The sequence below is a fragment of the Nannobrachium achirus genome, assembly GCF_963921795.1.
Source record: "Nannobrachium achirus genome assembly, chromosome: 12".
Taxonomy (NCBI): domain Eukaryota; kingdom Metazoa; phylum Chordata; class Actinopteri; order Myctophiformes; family Myctophidae; genus Nannobrachium; species Nannobrachium achirus.
Window position 1 is genome coordinate 58,828,672 of NC_137832.1, and position 20,757 is coordinate 58,849,428.

The 20,757-nt window shown below is 41.1% G+C and overlaps 2 protein-coding genes across 2 annotated transcripts in view; both read right to left on the reverse strand.

The window, feature by feature from the left end:
* Positions 1–3,646: 3,646 nt before the first annotated feature.
* On the reverse strand, positions 3,647–20,478 carry unc45b (unc-45 myosin chaperone B; the record flags this gene model as incomplete). Its single annotated transcript, XM_080738804.1, has 19 exons — positions 3,647–3,922; positions 5,579–5,734; positions 6,207–6,324; positions 6,776–6,891; positions 7,053–7,166; positions 7,371–7,437; positions 7,652–7,779; positions 8,771–8,911; positions 9,482–9,623; positions 9,771–9,865; positions 10,178–10,478; positions 10,954–11,128; positions 13,300–13,470; positions 14,543–14,708; positions 15,985–16,152; positions 17,009–17,098; positions 17,483–17,658; positions 19,638–19,674; positions 20,317–20,478. 19 exons carry the CDS (start codon positions 20,476–20,478, stop codon positions 3,647–3,649), a joined length of 2,799 nt encoding a protein of 932 aa, XP_080594930.1.
* dbnlb (drebrin-like b) overlaps positions 16,583–20,757 on the reverse strand; it is a 199,397-nt gene continuing 195,222 nt past the window's right edge. The window contains exon 16 of the transcript XR_013962616.1: positions 16,583–16,593. The gene's annotated coding sequence lies outside the window, so the exon portion shown is untranslated. The remainder of the gene's footprint in view (positions 16,594–20,757) is intronic.

A 20,757-nucleotide genomic window follows, 5' to 3' on the forward strand; every position in this document is an offset into this window, starting at 1 on the left:
ACACTTTCAAAGTCATTTTATCGTCTAATCAGGCTTTTATGAATACCCTGAACAGTTTTTAATTTGCTTGATTCAATATTTAGATATTTGATGTAAATGTTACCAGGCCCGACACGCCCAGGCCCTCTCCACATACACACCCATTGTAACTTCAAACTCCATTTTAACCATGATAGATTCATTAAAAACAACCATTATTTTTTCTGGTGACTCAAACTACCCTCCTAATACGTGAGCAGGCCGTGTTTTTTCGATAACTTTTTTCATTTATTTTTAATAATCCATTTTTGTTTTAAATATTTTTCATTTTCCCAAATAATTATTAAAAATTAATGAAAAAAGTTATCGAAAAAACACGGCCTGCTCACGTATTAGGAGGGTAGTATGAGTCAACAGAAAAAACAACGGGTGTTTTTAATGAATTTATCACGGTTAAAATGGAGTTTGAAGTTACAATGGGTGTGTATGTGGAGAGGGCCTGGGCGTGTCGGGCCTGGTAACATTTACATCAAATATCTAAATATTGAATCAAGCAAATTAAAAACTGTTCAGGGTGTTCATAAAAGCCTGATTAGACGATAAAATGACTTTGAAAGTGTAATATCCCTTTAAGTGGGATGTGAGGGGTCTATTAGGTGTTTTTAATCATTCTGAATCCATTGCAAGCATTTGTTTTGCACAAAAAAACATTCTTTGGGCTAAAAATGGACCCTATAGAGCAGCGAAGTGTGATGTCACTTCCGTGAAATGGCGTGAAATGTCGCCCTCTACGGGGTTCATGCTGGTATTGTTTTGTATTCAAATCGCCATTGAGGAATTTGCGATGACCGCATATAAGAACTGTGTTAAAAATATAAACACACCATGTGCGCGGACATGCTCTCAGCGACAGTCTGTCCCAGACACGAGTGTCTCTCTGTAGTTTCCAACATTTAGGACAGCGTTGATTACATTTTCTCTGACAACAGGCTATATCAGATATGAATGAATATCATAAACTATGCAGAACCCCCCCGCTGACAGAAACGCGCACATGGTGTGTTTATTTTTTTAACACAGTCCTTATATGGGGCAAACGCAAATTTCCCAATGGCGATTTGAATACAAAACAATACCAGCATGAACCCCCTAGAGGGCGTCATTACGCACAAATGACGACATGGCTTCGTTTCTCTATTATAGGCCTATGATGGTTTAGTGACGAGTCATCACTTTTCACAGTTTTGTGGTGTCCATATTTAGCCCGGAATGTTTTTCGTGCAAAACAAATGCTTGCAATGGATACAGAATAATTAAAAACACCTAGTTAGACCCCTTACATCCCACTTAAAGCAGATTCTTTGGGTTACTTACTGACTACATACCTTGGCTACAGCCTACAGGGGGGCAAAATAATAAATTCATCATGCCTTTGTAATGTATGGCAACATGATGACTGGTGTCTTGCACTCGGCGAAGTCATGTTGCAATACCATAGCTTTTGCTGAACTGACGCCACTGACTAACATTTCACTTCACTTTGAAGTAACTTAACTTCACTATGCCTAACCCTAACCCTAACCTCAAATAAACTCTATGTCCAAGTGCCTAACCCTAACCTTAAAGGGCCTACACCATGCTTTTAAAACTATATTTTTTGTATAAATATATGCTCAAAATTGAGTCTTAGAAAGGTTTTAACCCTCAACAAACACTCTGACCATTCTTTTTGTTTGTTCTAGCTCTACTATAATGAGGCTCTCCAGCTGCAATACCAAAACGGCCTCTGTTTGCTCAGGGGCGCATCTAGTGGGGTTTTTCCAGAAAAAAAAGAAGTTTTTTGAAAAAAAAAGAAGTTTTTTGAAAAAAAAAGAAGTTTTTGAAAAAAAAAAAAGTTTTTTGAAAAAAAAGTTTTTTGAAAAAAAGTTTTGAAAAAAAAAATATATATATATTTTTTTTTACTTTTTGACAGTTTTTGAAAAAAATGAAAAAAAAAATTGAAAAAAAAAGTTTTGAAAAAAAAGTTTTTTGAAAAAAAAGTTTTTTGAAAAAAAGTTTTTGAAAAAAAAAGTTTTTGAAAAAAAGTTTTTTGAAAAGTTTTGAAAAAAAAAAAAAAAAACTTTTTACTTTTTGACAGTTTTTGAAATTTTGAAAAATAAAAAGTTTTGAAAAAAAAAATTTGAAAAAAATTTTTTTTTGAATTTTTTTTTTTTTTTGACTCTGAAAAAAAAACGGGAAACGCGTGTGACGTCACATGCGTCAACTCTCAGAACAGCACTGTTCTGAGAACCCGTGGAAAGCTTTTCATCTCTGTCTTCCCAAAACCAGAGAAAGACACAATGTACAGAAATAGGACTTTGTGAGGATAGAAGGTGCCAGTGGGACCCCAAAAAAAGGTTTTAAAATAGAAAAAGTGAAAATTCATGGTGTAGGTCCTTTAAAGGAGTAGTTCACCCCCAAAATGACTTTTTTTCTATTGATTACTGATGCTATGGAGACTTGAGTTCAATAATATTTGTTTGCCGTTGTCTCATTCCTAAGACAAAAATGTATAGTAAATTTACCCACATTGATTCCGGATGGGGACTCAAATGTAGGCGAAAGGACCCCCAAATGCGTTTAGGCGAATATATATGTTTTAGGCGAAAGTGCCTGACACCATGCATTTGGACCCAAATGCAAATGGAACACACATGCATAATGTCAATGCTGCACCAGCACATAACAATAACACAATAATAATAGTGCACACATGAGAAAAAAGTAAGATTGATTTTTTTTTCTAGAATTTTATTCAATTTATTTAATAAAACAAATACCAAACAAACAGGAAGGCTTAACATAAAAAAGGTTAATCTGATAAAAAAAAAATCCTAAAACATTACATTAAGTTACAATATCAAAAGCAGAGCATTCAATCCAGTCCTAACTGTTTCTCCATCTACTCTTCAATATTGTGTTTCATTCAAAAAACTAAAATAATGGCCTATGACACTGGCCACCTCTGGTAAAATTTCCTATATCCTAATAATTTAAAAGGATCATGCTGTTCCTGCCCCTTTTAGTATAATGGCCTATCTCAAAAGTGTGACTTATAGGTAATTTCTTTGGCCAAACTGTGAACTCTGGAGTAATTCAGTAAATAATTTGGCCCAAGTCATGTTTATAATTTAATATAATATTTTACATAACTGACAGACATTGGTAGTTTTATGTCAATAATCATATTGTTATAAACATTGTGGGTGAAACGATTAAGAAATATCATATAGTTTTGTCTTGGATAAAAAAAAAAGAAGAAAAAAAAAGACAAAACATAGATCTTAGTTGGGGGAAGGGTCCTTATTCAACATAAAATAAAATAAAAAATCACACTCGTGTGAACTGAGCGGTGGAGGCTGCGTGAGTGTGTGTGTGTGTGTGTGTGTGTGTGTGTGTGTGTGCGTGCGTGTGTATGTGTGTGTGTGTGTGAATGTGAGTGGGACTGGCCTGAGGCTGAAGAACAGCGCCCCTCCCTTAACATGTGTGGTCAGAAAAGGTACTGCAGGCTTGAGGCTACATACAGACACGGACGGCCGGACGGCCGGACGGACGCATACCCACACACACGGCCACGTATAGGAGACGGTGTGACCACCGCTCAAAAATATAAAAGTCCATCGGTGATCTAAAAGGCTGGTGTGCTAAAAGGCTTAATGAGACCGATGTCCATGGCCTTGACGAGACAGGTCCGGGCCACGTCGATCACAGGCTGCTTATTGGGGTTGTCCTCCTGCTTGCCGATGACCGTCATGATCTCCAGGATCTCGCATTCGATCAGCTTCTTGGTCAGCTCCTCGTCCTCGGAGCACAGCATGTTGTAGACGATGACCAGGCCGCGGTGCTGCACCGCCGGGTGGTCGTGGAGACACAGCCTCTGCAGGATCTCCAGCCACTGGGTGGTCTGTGGAGGAGGAGGGACACAACGCTTTGGTCACTCACTGGCTATTTGTCATAATGTGTGTGGAAAAATCACACCTGGTGTGAAGTAAGTGGTGCCTTTCAGATTCAGATTCAGATTCAGATTTCTTTATTAACCATTGTGTAATACACATAGGAATTTGCTTTGGCATACTACATTTTTGCATTCAAATCAACACAAAAACACAGACAGAACGCAACACACGTAGACACCACAGCAGCCATGGGCGGCGCTATCTTGGATCTTTGATCTTTGATCTTATCTTTGATGAGTTAAATCTGTGTCACTTTAGATTTGAACCACTTTAACCATTATTTTATGCTTTAACTATTAAAAAATAGCAGATATACTCACCGCTCACAGCACGGCACTCTCTATTTCTTTTAACATTTGTGCAAGTCTTTGAATATTTTTGACCCGATTCTATAAATGTCTTCTAAATCCTTCTTCTAAATCAGTGGTTCTCAAACTTTTTCATGTCAAGGACCCCCAAAATTACATGTATTTGGCTGCGGACCCCTATCTCAAAATATGTTGTTCCAGGGACCCCCCAGAAGCAAATATCAGATCTACAAGCTGTGAGCTTGTATATCTCATATTTTTCAATAGTTAAAGCAATGTAAGCAATGTCCAATGTACAAATTTATGGTCCGTCTGGATGAGTCTCAAAACTCTATTATCATGCTGCTGACTAACCCTTGCCTCAGTGCTACCAGGTATCAGTCTCCGTTTTGGAAACACTGGTATGAGTGCCTTTTGTTATAGCTGTGTTGTTTATGTACTAGGGGTGTTCTTTTTGCACTTTGTGTATGTATTTTGTTTTTATGTGGTTGTTTGTTTTTAATGGACCTTGAAGTCTGTAAATAAAAGTTGATTGATTGATTGATTGATTAAATAATTCTAGGCCTAAATGGGTTAAGATATATCATGATCTAGACTAGAGGAACAGTGTTAAATCCCTGTCCATTCACTTCAAGGGCTGCTCAACAGCACCGATGGGTGGCTGCAGCCGTGCTCATACAAACTCACTCGGGCACACAAACACGCTGGAATATGAAGGTGATCGGACGGTTCTAAAGATATGTGAAGGATAGATCACACTCACTCACACAATGACAGAGATTTGTGGAATTTGTAGTTAGATGGTTTTAGTTAGGTCTGACACCCAATAATAATAATTATATTTTTTATTTATAATGCACTTTACATTTTTTGCAAAGTGCTACACGATTTAAAACATTGCATGAAACAGCAAAGGCAACCAAACAATTACATGGGACCCTACTAGACTGAAGAACAAAAGAACACCTCAGCTAGTAGCCAGTGTTGTGACTCATAATTTAGGAAAAAATAGAGATCACACACACTGTCTTCACTAACTTACAGCGAAAAGTATTTTATCAGGGTACGTTTTGATCCAACTGACCTCCATCAGGTATCTATATGTGAATCATAATTTGAAATACTGATTAATATACTGTATATGTATAAAGTAAGGAAGGAATACTTAATCTTATGGATCTATTGTGAGAAGGTCATGTGAGAATCTGACATAACACTTCCCATTATGTTTTTCATTGAGAAACTCAACCTACAGTATGTGTTAAGCGCAACGTATGTAGTAAGTACTGTACGTACCACCAGTGTCATCTTTTTGCAGCATTTCTTCTGTGCAGCAGTGAGCATGGCGAGGGCGCCGGATGCAGCGATCTGTAGCTTATAATCATCTTCACCACACAACAACACCAACAACTTCATTTTATCATTACCATCTTCCAAGTAACGATCCTGGACCTGGAAAGCACATACACATACATACGTCAATGTTCAAGGTTTTTAAATTGTAAATGGTGCATTTATATTGTGCTTTTCTCCAAAGCGTTTTGCAATGTGCATTATATATCTTTTAGATACACCTTGTTATCCCTGGTTAGGAAACTTGATTGCTTTATTTAAATGGATCATTATGTTATCTGGTCTTTTTGGGGAGCTGGGAAAGACGGTGTCACAAACCATATTCATTACATGCCCCTGAGAACATTTTTACAGTATCTAAGTTTGCACATAAAGCGTACTATTTGTAACATTCAACATCTCACTGGAATTTGCAAAAGCCTTAGGGAAGAAGAACCATAATAATAATAAACAAACAGAAAACTAACCAAAACGTCTTAAGAGGTCGTTATTTTTGTTTCAGTCCTTCGGTTTTTAAACCTTAATGCTGATCTATTTAGAAATATGTAATCAGATTCTTGAAGAGGCTCACCTCTTTGCAGGTAACCATGTTGCACATGCACTCGGTGGCCGCTTGTCTGATAGCGTCATGTTCTTCAAACATGTAGTTCTCAATCTCTGGCAGAGCCTTCTCCTTCACTATCTTCTTTCTGAAGACAAAAACAAAACAACTGAATCAGTCATGAAAACAAGAGAGGAAGAAAGCCCCAAGATCCACTATCTTTCTCAATCAACTTCTTTTGTGAAGTGCCAGCCAAGGACGGAAAGGATGCAAAACGTTGCGAATAGATCTTTTGAACTGCAATCTCCCTAATAGATTATATTAGAGAGTATATTATGAATGTGGGAGGTATGCATTCCTATGCATTAGATGAGATCATTAATTTCATATTTTTCTGCAATTCCGTTTGCCTTACGAGAAAACTAGGAGAAACATTTCCAAGCTGCTTGCAGATGGAAAACAAATATGACAAATAAAGCCATCTTGAATCTTGAGTGCATTCTTGTGATTTTACAGAATGTTATGTTATGTTATGTTATGTTATGTTATGTTATGTTATGTTATGTTATGTTATGTTATGTTATAATAACAGGTCTCACCTCAGTTTGTCATTGAAACCAGCCAGATTAGTAAGGCTCTTCAAAGCTTCAAAGTTCTCGATTCCATCTCTATCCGTTTGCAGCAGAGAGACCAAAGGACGCACTATCTCGTATACCTGTTGAAAGAGAGGGAGACAGACCCAGAGAGACAGAAAGAGACAGACAGACAGAGGGGATGAGAGAGGAGACAGTAGAGAGACAAAGGGACATTTAGATTCTATATTCTTCTAGAGGTTTTTAATCTAGTGTCCCTCCCTCAACACAGAGCTGTTCTTACCCTCTCTCCAGGGAAGGCAATCTCTGGGTTGGAAATGGCAGCAATCCTGGCAATGGCATGGCTGGCCTTTACCTTTCCAACAGCTGTCCCCTCTATGGCCAATGGTATCAGAGCCTGAGGACAGAGCAATAAATATATTGACAACACCGAAGATGTACCATGTTTGAACTTTTGGAGCTCAGCTAACTGGGTAAAACCGTAATTAACTGAGCAAACCAAAGTGGTTTGAGTATTCACTCCATCACATCTAATCCCAAATCTTTTGATATGAACTGATGCTTATAGGTAAACTCACACATCACTATGTGTCATACAGACCTTTCCTCCGCCTTGTGCAACGAGTGTTCCACGGTCCTTAGGGTCCTCTGACAAAGCCAGGAAGATCCTGAGGTGTAAAAGAATTAGACGCTTGTATGAATATTTTCACATTGTACTTGCAGCAGAAATGACCAGCTCTTTACTGAACTACACTGTGTTTGTGTGTGTGAGTGTGTGTGTGAGTAATCTCTCAAGACAGATTCAGATCTCCCTGGGGGTCCGACCCCCAGTTTGAGAACCACTGTAATCAAATAAAAACATTTAACGTCAGACTCTCTCACCTGGCCATCAGTTCCTTGGTCTGGTCGGTCAAGATGGTTGTGTCTGCATTCACCATGACAGCCAGAGCTGAGGTCACTCCAGCCTTAAGGAGCCTTTTAACTCTCCTCTCAATGAAGTCCTTCTTGTCCTGAGGACACGCAACAACAGAGGAGACAGTTAGGAGGGCGACCAAATCCCTGTTATGCCCATATATGGAGATATGGAGATCCCTGTGATGCCAGGGGAACCAAATCCCCTTTATGCCCATATATGGAGATCCCTGATGTCATCAATATTAAGCCCATATCTGTGAATGCCAATATATAATCACTGTGATGTCAGTGGAACACATCCCTTTTATTGCCATTTATGGAGATCCCTGTGATGCCAGGGGAACCAAATCCCTTTTGCCAGATGGCCAAGACATGGCGCGACCTCGCCCTTCTCCCTTAGGCGTCTTACTAGTGTATGTCTGAATGGATGTTGTGTCTAATGCATAGTCTACTGTCTGAATGGATGTTGTGTCTAATGCATAGTCTACTGTCTGAATGGATGTTGTGTCTAATGCATAGTCTACTGTCTGAATGGATGTTGTGTCTAATGCATAGTCTACTGTCTGAATGGATGTTGTGTCTAATGCATAGTCTACTGTCTGAATGGATGTTGTGTCTAATGCATAGTCTACTGTCTGAATAGATGTTGTGTCTAATCTATAGTCTACTGTCTGAATGGATGTTGTGTCTAATGCATAGTCTACTGTCTGAATGGATGTTGTGTCTAATCCATAGTCTACTGTCTGAATGGATGTTGTGTCTAATCTATAGTCTACTGTCTGAATGGATGGTGTGTCTAATCTATAGTCTACTGTCTGAATGGATGGTGTGTCTAATCTATAGTCTACTGTCTGAATGGATGGTGTGTCTAATCTATAGTCTACTGTCTGAATGGATGGTGTGTCTAATCTATAGTCTACTGTCTGAATGGATGTTGTGTCTAATGCATAGTCTACTGTCTGAATGGATGTTGTGTCTAATGCATAGTCTACTGTCTGAATGGATGGTGTGTCTAATGCATATAGTCTACGGTATGTATGGATGTTGTGGCTATTATAAATCTACCCGCCCCTCCCTTCCCCTCACCTTGGGGTGACATTCAGGGACATGCTGTTTGGAGAACTTGGCCAGCTGGACCAGCTCAGGCATGATTTCTTTCTTGTCGTAGCTGTTGGTACAGTTGATGAGGGTGGCGGCCACAGAGTACAGGATGGTCTTGTCCTTGGACTGTTGACACAAGGGAAGGTCAGGGAGATGGTTAGCTGTGTTCAGTCAATGTACTGTACGTACATAGGACCACAACAAGTCCCCCGGAAATGTTTGTGTTTTGCTTTCTGGCTGTACGCCGTGCTCTTTACATTTCTATCTAATAAAGTATTCAATCTATGAATCAATCAATCAGTCAATCAATCCCTGCTCTGTCCGCCTGAGTTCGTTTTTTCTTTCTTATTTGCATGTGGCTGTTTGGTGAGTTTCTGAGGTTTTCAATCTATTGATAGCTCGCGCTCTGTCTCTCACAATTCCCTATTTATTTGATTTATCCTTCATATTTTAACTGCACGAGGGATGGCGATGTCAGAACCCAGATGTCACAAACCAGTTTGTTGTTTTTCTAGCTTATAGGCATTTGTTTTGTTGGCTATGGCATTTTTGTTATGATTTTTACATTTCTTAGGTATTTTTTACTTTCTTCAGTATTTAAACTTTTCTATACTTTTACTTCTACCACACCTCTCAGTGGAAAATATTGTACTTGCATGACTGCAACTGGTGTCACATGTGGTGTTGGTTTCATACCTTGGCCAGCTCAAACATGGCTTTCATGGCGGGCTCATCCTCAACAAAGTCGTCTTTAACGTCAGCATCATTGGTCAGGTAGGCCAAACCCTCGATGGCCCACTTCCTGGTTTTGGTGTCAATCGCGGGATTGGTGAGCCACCTAGAAGAGTGAGACAGAACGTGTACAACATTAAATGGGTTTGTAGCATATGCTCCAGGCACATGAAAGGGGGCTTGAGGCCCAGCCCTTTTATCCTTCTGTAAAAAGTGGTAACAAAGGTGTCTCAGGTATCTCAGGACGACTCACTTCCGACACTGTTTGGCTAGCTTCTCTGTAGAGCCCTCTGCGAACTGCCGCATTGCGTAGTCATCACCTCCAGCTGAACCCAGCTTACACAAACCCTGTGAGAGAACACACGCGTACACAAACACATACACAAAGCACAGTATGAGGGGGACTGTCTAGTGTCTATCCACTTGGCTACTTACTAGTTAGTAGCCTGGACATGAGTTGGAAATGCACTTGGATTGCTTGTATCCATCTACAACACCAACATCTTTGCCAATAATAGCTGATCTACAAGTTCACAACGCGTCACATTGCGATACGTGATCTTGTAGGGCTGCTATTTTTGAATAATGCTCTCCCCAAGTTTCAGGTGTTTAAGTATGAGGTTCAAAAATACACTGCGTAGCGCAGTTCGTGGCACTCACCACGAGGGCGCGTATCTTGATCTTCTCATTCGTGGTCTTCTTGTAGATGTCCTTGAGCAGGGCCACTCCGTTGGTGATGATGAAGGAGGCCCTGCTCATCTTGGTGGAGGAGTGGATCAGGGCCTCCACGGCAACCATCTGGTCCACCTCTCGCTCCGAGCCGCACAGGGCCACCATGATCTCCAGCACACCCTGCCGGCCCACCAGGGCGTTGCCCACGTCGAAGGGGCCCTGCAGCAGACCCGAGATGGTGTTGATGGCATGGATGTTCTTGTCCATGTCGGTGGGGTCAAACTTGTTCCTGTCATGACAAGGAGAAAGATGGATGAGGAGGGGTTCGTTTGGATTCAGGTCAGTGGCGACAGTTCAGCAAAAGCTAAGGTGTTGCCATGTTGCCATACCTTAGCTACGGCATGATGAATTTATTTTAAGGAGTACATTTAATTTTTTCCCCCTGTAGCCAAGGTATGGCAGCTGCCATACCTTGCCATACCCAATTGACGCCTCTGATTCAGATCAACTGATTCATGGACCTGAATTCTGAAACTTTCTTTCAATTGGATCCACTTTACTTCAGTTAAAAGATTTACTGTCCTGTATGGGTTTTGATTTGTAATGACTGAGTGTCATTATAAGCGAAAACAAATAGCAAGGAAAATAGCAGATCTACAAGTTCACACAACGCGTCGCTTAATAATCACTCAGATGTATATAGCGGCAACCAGCTGCCTTTGAGTCACTGATGGAAAGCAACGCTGGGAGAACAACAGACTCACTTGACGTAATCGTCACAGATGTCCCTGAAGTTGTCTCTCTCCGGGTCACATTTGAGGTCATCGTACAGTTTGTTGAGAAGCACGCTGGCGATCAGCTGTGTGTTCTCTGTCATGGGCAGCTGGTCTGGCAAGTAGTCAGGAACCTGACCACACACCTTCAAGATCTTCCTCAAGCCTGGGGACGAGATGGTTATCAATTCATTGACCAGTCAATCACATCACATCACATCACATCACATCACATCACATCACATCACATCACATCACATATCTAATACATACAATTCAGCAAACACAAAGTGGTGGCAATTCTCAAACAGAATTTTTAGCTCCATTCTCTCACAACACCTCTCACAAACATAGCCACCACGTCAAACAAGCGTGAAAATGTTGCACTGTCCACATTTTAAACATGCCACGCTTTGAACCGCATTTATTTCAATTTAACAAAGTTTCGCCTTTCGCCTCACGCAGAGCAGCCAGTCCTGAAGGAGTATCTTAACAGTGCTCATGAACTGGTCACCAGAGTATCAAGTTACAGAGGAGGGGGGGAGGGGGAGGGGAGCTGAGCGGAGGAGAGAGAGAGAGAGAGAGAGAGAGAGAGAGAGAGAGAGAGAGAGAGAGAGAGAGAAGAAAGACGGGGAAGGGCCCGGGGAGCTGAGCGTCCGTATACACCACCAGTGTTGTAGTGCTAAATTTGGAAGTGTGGGCACGCACCGACGCACGCGCGTGCACGCACATTCGTGCACGCGCGCCAATGCGCGTGCTCGCGCGCCAATGTGCACGCGCATCGCGTGACGAAATGTGTTCAAAAATGCGCTATTTTAACGATTTAAAAAAGGAAAATACACCCGTTTTTCCCCACAATAAAGTGCCATATTTACACATTAAAAACAATAAAACTAGGAGAAAGAAGAATACAAATGTTTTCTAAAAGAAATGTGTTTTTGCAAAGAAACGGTGGGATTGAAATGATCAGTCTGTAATGTGATGCGCTGCCGCCAGGCACGTGCGCACATACAGCAAAGGGGGCTGGAGCCCTTAACTTTATCAACCAACTTTGTCCACCAAAAGGCCCTTCAGCCCATGCCTCTCTAACATTCTGTGCACTCCCTGTCTGTCGCCTAACAAAACGGCCGCAGCGAGATGGCTCGCATGTAGAGCAATAACTTTCAATCGAATGACTTTAAACCTAAAATAGTACAGTGTCCAAATCAAAAGTGACCATAGCAGTCAATGCTAGTTAGTGCAACAAGTTGATATAGACCAGTGGTTCTCACTCAACCAATAATTTGATGACCAGATCATCAGCTAAACCATGCAAAATAGCTGCACAACTGATATTTCCAATTCATTAATCCATTCTCAAATATTCTATTACCATCTGCTGTGTCAATCATGCTCACGGCAGGCGAGCCTATTTCAACCAATTTCTGGGTCAGAACGACCTGTAATATAATATCAATATTTCCTATAGACTTTTCACAAGAGATATTTCACAATTCACATGGTTAATGCACGGCGGCATAACAGAACCGTTTTAGGCTTAATATAATAGTTAATATAGGCAGCATTATGTCTTACCTAACCAGCCCTCCAATAAGAATAAGACATGTTTATTTACTCACGTTTAGCACGTAGTACCATGTTGCCGTTGTACAGACAGTGCTGGTATAATACTTGGGTAGATAATCCAAGGTAACAAAAATTCACAACAAACAAACAAACTGCTGCAGGCTACGAACCGCTAAAAGTTTGAAGACACTGTTGGTCAGTGAGTCTTATCCCATAGCCCGAAGGGACAGTCAGCTTGCTGGTTGGTGGTTGTCATGGCGATATTACAACCAATCGGTGGACGATCTGCTCTGTACTTGCTGTCTGCGGTACTGTAGGTACTTGATGACACGGACCAGCAGCCAGCCTGCCGGCACGCGCATCACTTGTGCACGCGCGTCAATGCGCGTGCACGCGACGTGAGAGAAGTGTGGGCACGCCGTGCCCACGCGTGCCCCCCCCACTACATCACTGTACACCACGTCATCGCATCACCAATACCTTTCACAAAACTTTTTTTTTTTCAAAAAACTTTTTTTTTTCAAAAAACTTTTTTTTTCCAAAAACATTTTTTTTTCAAAAAACTTTTTTTTTTCCAAAAACTGAACTCTAGACTTTTGCGGCCCGAAGGGCCGCAAACTTCTAGTACATTACAATTTAGTGCCATGTGCTTAAAACACATTTACACACACAACTAAATATCTGCAGAATATTTGTGTCTTGGAGACTAATGTATTGAGACTGCTGGTAAGAACAAATTCTGATTCTGAACGCTGTTGCGGTCCCACTCACCATGGTCAATGGTGAAAATGGTTTTGGAGTGGTCGAGCTCTTTCAGGTTCTTGCGGGGCACGTTCCTTGAGAGGAGGTTGAGGGCCTGGTCCCTGCCATGTCCTGACACCTTCTTACTGCTCACCATCTCCAGCAGGGAGAGCAGAATGGTCTTCAGGTCCTTGGTTGCATCTGCATGGAACAGACAGGCAGTGTGCAATTTATTTATTTAATTGTCGGGTGAAAACCTTGTATATCCAAAACCGTTCGTTTCGCATTTATCATTTTAAAAATGATTTAAACTAGTCTACAGGCACACAACGCCTCGGTGCTGGTAGATCTGCTGTTTTCACTACTTTTGTGCGACGGCCTTGTATGATGAAGCAGGGCTTTACTTTGCAAAAGAACGTACACATTTGAAACTTGGAGGTACGAGATTTCCACCCGACAATGACGATTATGTTTCATTGACAGCGACAACACAAAAAACAATGTATCAAGTTATAAAAACATGAAAAGAAAAAAAAAGAAAATTGTATATGAGTTTTCTAGCCGAGGCTAATTTGCAACCCCTGTCCTAATGCTAACCCTAACCTGTCCTGGTTAGTCCTATCTATAGAAATATGTAGGCCTACCTAGTTTAAAAAAGAAATCCAATAACAATAAGAACATTCAATAAGAACAACACAATAAGCTCAAATCTAAACAAGTACAAAAGCAATAAAATTCCCAAATTACAGTCATGAAAGTACTGACATTAACGGTGTAAAACGGTGTTAATGTTCACAGCTTTGGTTTGATTTCAACCAGTATTTAACCTTTTCATTAAATATTTTGAAATCATTACTTTTCTCTTTTTTGTTGATAGGGTATTCCACAAGGGTATCCCTTTTACTGAAAAAGATGACTTATAATTACTGACAGAACTACTCTCTCTCTCACTGAACTCTACCATGGCAAACATATCGCTGTGGTTAAAAGTAACTAAGTATATGTTATCAAGTACTGTACTTAAGTACAGTTTTGAGGTGTTTTTTTTTACTTTACTGGGGTATTTCCAAATTTCGTTACTTTTACTTCTACTCCACTACACCTCAGAGACACATATTGTACTTTTTACTCCACTACAATTATTTGAAAACATTAGTTACTAGTTACTGTGTAGATTTTTATTATTGTTACAAAACATACATTAACCATTTCTGCCCTATTCAAACCTTGGCTATTTGCATTCTGCTCACGCCACGGTACATGTCTTACTTACCCAAAACCAGAGCCTCTTCTTTCCCATAAATCCTATGGTCGGCGGTGGTGAGCGAGTCGTTGATGCACTGGAAGAGGATGCACGTTGCCAGGGCGATCGCCTCGTTATCAAGAGCCATGATGCTGCACATCTTGTCGACGCCCACCATGTTAATGATGGCCATGGTCTGAAGAGGTCAATGGAAACATTATGTTAGTCGCACTGTATAACACTGCTCTATTGTGAAAATAGCAGATCTACATGCTCACGTTGCGAAGCATTGTGAGCATGTAGATCGGCTATTTTCACAATTTCTGCCTCTAACATTTGGCATTTTGGTTAATGTTTAATTTGTCCTTAAATTGTCACTTTAGAAATGTGCAGATACCCTCTATACACCTACACTTTATGTTGGTTTGTTTACTGTTAAATGAGAAAACAATGTTGCACATTAAGATAATCATCTGGGGACTCCCCAAAATAATTTGGGGACCCCCCCTGGTCCCGACCCACATGTTATAGTTTGACTGGGATCAAATCCTGATCCTGTTACACGTATTGTCTGGCCACACCCGTTCACCACTGAGAGGATGTGTTCACTTACCTTTTATTCTTCCTTTTCCTAACTAATTTCTTTGTGTCACCAACACATTATTTTGATTGATTGCCAGATATGGTGAACTATAATAGACTATAGGCTATTTCCTATATGTACTTTCCTCGTGTCTCTGTAAGTGCTACGTGCTTACCTTTGTCTGAGTGTGAATACTGTTTACAATTTACAATTTAGGCATCCGGAGCGACTTACAGTAAGCAAGGACAACACAACGTAATACATCAAATGCATAGAAAGAGTCGTCTAGGATAGGGTGACCATAATTATTTCCAGCCACTCAAACCGGGACGAAAAACACTGTTGCCTAAAACTGGGACCCTAAAAGCACGTTACCGCGCACGCACGTGCCCATTCTCTAACGTTTGTGCACGCGCACACACGCACCACAGGGTTGCAAACAGGCAGTGAGTGATTGACAAACAGCCTCAGCGTTGAATTCAGACACGCAATGAATTTGTTCCTGTTTTCTGATTGCTTAGGTGAGCATGTTTTCATGAAAAGAACATGATAAATGTCTATGCAACCACTGAAAACAGCTACTATTATTTTAATTCTGGCGAAAACCGGGACAATTTTGCAGTGAATTTTGCAGGACATATTAGTGTTTTAGAGATATTTGTCGGGACACCGGGACACGCAGCTTGAAAACGGGACTGTCCCGGGTAAAACGGGACGTCTGGTCACCCTAGTCTAGGATCAAACCAAGAACCTATCATCAGTCTAACAGTAGAATATTCAATATTCTACCTATATTCTACCCATACCAAACAAACCTCGAGAGAAGTCAGGTAATACATGCGAATGCATTATGATCACCGATAAACGGGACGCTTGGGTGGGTACTCACCCGAGCTTTGTGGCCGGTACACATTCCTGCGAAGGTACGGACTGCAGCGAGGATCAAATCCGCTTTGGCTGTTTCTATCAGGCTGAGCAACAGAGGCACGCCGTTGTTCTGGAAGATCCTCTCTGCTCCGGCATCCTCTCTGGACAGGACCACCAGGTTGTTGGCGGCCTAGAGATGAAAGGAGCAGAAGTTAACCACTTTCAGTCAGACGTCACTCCCTATTTTGGGCATGCAATTGTATAGGCAAGAATCTTCCGGAATATGTTCCAACATTCACAAGAATATCCATACATTTTCGAGGCCTAGAATTATTGAATGCTTTAACCAGTGAAAAATAGCAGATATACAAGCTCACAGCGCGGCACCGAGTGCCGCGCTGCGAGCTTGTAGATCTGCTATTTTTTGAAAAAGTCGTGAAAATGTGTGCAAATCTTTGAATGTAGTATGTATTTTCAAAGCGAACGTTTGTAACTCAGATTTTGCTTCTGGGGGGTCCCTGGAACTAAATATTTTGAGATGGGGGTCCTTCATATGAAAAGGACTGAGAACCACTGACATAGTAGTCTCTCGAGAACAGACTAACTGAGCTCTAGTTCAAGTGAAAAGAACCTTTTCTTTGACGATGGCTGGCCAGATTGCTGACATAGAAACATAGGTTTTTAAAAAAAAACCTTAGAAGGATTCAAAAGACACTTATAGAATCGGGTCAAAATTCTAATTTTCACAATTTTTCTAAAATAGCAGATCTACAAGCTGCTATCTGCTACTTTTCAATAGTTAAAGCATAAAATAATGATACACAATAATGTGTACCCGTTCTGAATGGGTTAATAGCCAAAATAGCAGAATTACAAGCTCACAGCACGTTACACCGGGACACGTTGTGATCATCACAGACAAATGACTACCAGGAGGGCATGGTGGGAAGGGGTTGGTTTAGTATGTTGGCAGAGTGTGTGTGGGGCGGGCGGGGTGACAGCTGTAATGACACAGCAAAAGGGAAAGGCTAAAAGACAGTACTAACTCTTTCTATCTTGTCCGTCTCCGACTCTGGGTTCGTCAGAATGTCGAACATGCCCTGTACCCTGGAGTCAGTGGAGAATGTTGTCTTCAGCTGTGGGGGCAAAAAAAAACAAAAAAAAAAACAGCAAATGTTTAGCCACTTTCAACCTGTCCATATTTTGTCGTTATAGGTGAACAGCTGAACAGCAAAGTTATAATCAAGAGAAATACACTTGAACTAAAGCTACTGAGGAAAAACTAGCAAAAATGTATTGGAAAAAATCTGCAGCAGTGTTGTATAAATTATTATTATGGCTCAACTCAGATTAGTTTATCATAAGAAAATAAATGAACATATTGTGAGTTAGTCTTTAAAAAAAGATTCAGTTGAACTACCATGAAACTGTTCAAAATGAAGTTACTACATGCAGTGAAACTACTCGACAACTGTATGTAGTATGAACATTTGTTTCCACATTCTTCATAGGTGAATGACCTTAGCTTGGATATCAGCCGACAGCCTACGAAGGGTCTCCAAGAAGGTCTTGTTCTTTGGTTCGATGGTGGCACACCTCTGGACGTCCTTGAAGGCCATGTCGAATTTGCCAAGCTTCTCCAGAGCTTGACATCGCCGATACAACGCCTTAACATCTGCTGCATCGATGTCAATAGCTGCCATTCAAAACACAAGTCAAGTCAATTTTATTCATAAAGCACAGCGTAAATAAACACACAACATAAAATATAACAGACAATAACAGGATGTTAATACCCGAGAGATCAAGTACTAAGTTTAGTGGAGTGGGTATATACTAGCCATAAATTATAACTTCCAGTAGAGGGTGCTAATATGCGGAGGTTACGTCTCTCCTGGAGTTATAACGCAGAGTAAAATAGCTCTCGCTGGTTGAGCCTCCATGTCCCTAATCGCCTCAAAACATGTTTAAATCATGAAGTTGCTCACCTCATCGTCGAAACAGCTTTATATCTACCGATGAGCCCACTCGTTGGCATGTGTTAGTCCATATGTTTCTAATAAATTAATGTTTACTAAAACTTCTCTGAGACTCGCGTTTCCTCGTCGGAATGTTTCCGCATACAGAGCGCTTCAGAACTACAGAACGTTGGAATACTTCCGCATACAAAAACGTCATGTCCTAGTATGAGCAAATCGCAACGGCGATCAACGTCACGTGATATGTAGCCTCGCGTAGCCAGGCTTTTACTCATCTCGCGTGATATGTTCGGCCATTTTACCCAAGCAGTTCAAAAACAAGGAAAGCGATGAGACTCAAAGAAGTTTTAGTAAACATTAATTTATTAGAAACATATGGACTAACACATGCCAACGAGTGGGCTCATCGGTAGATATAAAGCTGTTTCGACGATGAGGTGAGCAACTTCATGATTTAAACATGTTTTGAGGCGATTAGGGACATGGAGGCTCAACCAGCGAGAGCTATTTTACTCTGCGTTATAACTCCAGGAGAGACGTAACCTCCGCATATTAGCACCCTCTACTGGAAGTTATAATTTATGGCTAGGTATATACTAGGCCACCCTTCCGTTTTCGCTCTACATATCTTTGGCATAAAAAGTTGATTTACAAGCTCATCACACAACTTGCCAATTGATCACCCTGGAATGGGTTTCATGTAGTTAAAGCTGCATAACATGTAAACCAAATGACTATAACACAAAGGACAGAAGGTAAAAGGAGTGTGCATGACATCATGGCAAAGGGTTTGAGAAGGTTCAAAGGCCAGGGAGGAAAGGTGTGTTTTGAGTCTTGATTTAAAAGTGTCAAGGGAAGGGGCAAAAGCTCACAGGGAGGTGTAGGCAGGGGCGTCACACCAAATTCTGGGCCCTGGGTACAAGGATTGACTGCGGGCCCCCCATGAATGTTAACTATTGAAAAATAGCAGATATACAAGCTCACAGCGCGGCACCGAGTGCCGCGCTGCGAGCTTGTAGATCTGCTATTTTTGAAAAATCGTGAAAATGTGTGCAAGAAACTTATGTTTCTATGTCAGTGTTGCTCAAACGTTTTCATGTGAAGGACCCCCAAGATGATATGTATTTGGCCACAGCTAGACCCCCATCTCAAAATATTTAGTTCCAGGGACCCCTCCCCGGAAGCAAAATTTGAGTTACAAATGTTCGCTTAAAAAATACATATTCAAAGATTTGCGCACATTTTTATGACTTTTCAAAAATAGGAGATCTACAAGCTCACAGCGCGGCACTCTGTGCCACGCTGTGAGCTTGTATATCTGCTATTTTTCAATAGCTAAAGTTACTATAGGGCCCCTCCACCTTGGGCCCTTGTAACTCAGTCCCACTTTCCCACCCCTTGTGACACCCCTGGGTGTAGGCCATTCCTCCATCATTTTGAGGCAGCAACCGAAAAGGCACAATCACCCTTTTGCTTCAACTGAGTTCACATGGGAACATCAGAAGCACCTGGTCAGAGGATAAATGACCTAGAGGTGTCAAGGGACACAGTAGTTGAGGGAGGTGCGAGTCCATTCAGGTCTTAAAACTACTTTTAAATCAGCTCTAATATGCATGTAAGTTGTAATGAAGGGTTGCTTTGGACATTTGGAATAATGTGTTTTGTTTTAGGGTAGTTTCTGTCATGTTTGTTGTACCTTTGGAGGCATCAGCGGCTGCCAGAGTGTAGTTTTCCTGAAAGAGAAGGGAAGTATTCTATTAAAGATTTGCCTCAGTTATTCTTCATAGTACGATTTTCTCACATGTTGACGAGAAACGTGTCGGATGAAGATCAGTTCTCTCACAACCAGGGGGTTTCAAAAATGTTCATGTCAAGGACCCTTAAATTGTTACGTTTTAAACTGCAGACCCCCTCCTGAAAATATTTTGTGCCATGAGCCCCCTATCAGAAATCTGTTAAAGTCTTTCAAAATTATTCCAGATCTTAAGTTTCACAATCTTTCAAGATTTCTCAAAAAACATCTACAAGGTTCAACTATTCCTTGTTTCGCTGGGGTCCGCCTGGAAGGACCCACTGGTCACACTGTCTTTGTGTGTGTGAGAGAGTGTGTGTGTGTGTGTGTGTGTGTGTGTGTGTGTGTGTGTGTGTGTGTGTGTGTGTGTGTGTGTGTGTGTGTGTGTGTGTGTGTGTGTGTGTGTGTGCGTGCGTGCGTGCGTGCGTGCGTGCGTGCGTGCGTGCGTGCGTGCCTGTGTGTGTGTGTGCGCGTGTGTGTGTGCGCGTGTGTGCGTGTGCGTGCATGTGTGTGCATGTGTACACACTTGTATCCATGCGTGTCATGCCTTTATGTTTGTTTGTTTCCTCGCTGAGGTACTTACATTTTTCAGGTGGCAAGCAGACCTGTTCTTGTAAATGATGGCCATCAACTTCTTGTCTTTGCACACCTTGGCAGCGCTCGTGTAACACTCAATAGCCTTCTCCATGTCGCCTTCCTTGAAATATGTATTCCCCTCATCTTTTAACTGGACTGGATCTTCCATCTGATGGAGATAAAATGAATTAGTAATGTCTGGGTGTGAAATCTATAGGTGTGTATACTTCATGCTGCATTCATAAGTGCTGGTCAGCAGTCACGTCTTATCAAATCAAATCTTTTAGTCTTAAAAACCTTTTTGAAAATTTCAAAAATGTAAAAAAAAATATAAATAAATACAGTAGTTGGACCCTTTGTTAGCCAGTTAAATCACTTCCGCCCTTATAGCAAATATCACACTAAAATACGTTTAAATCAAGTTTTTACTTGATAGTTTTGACTTTTC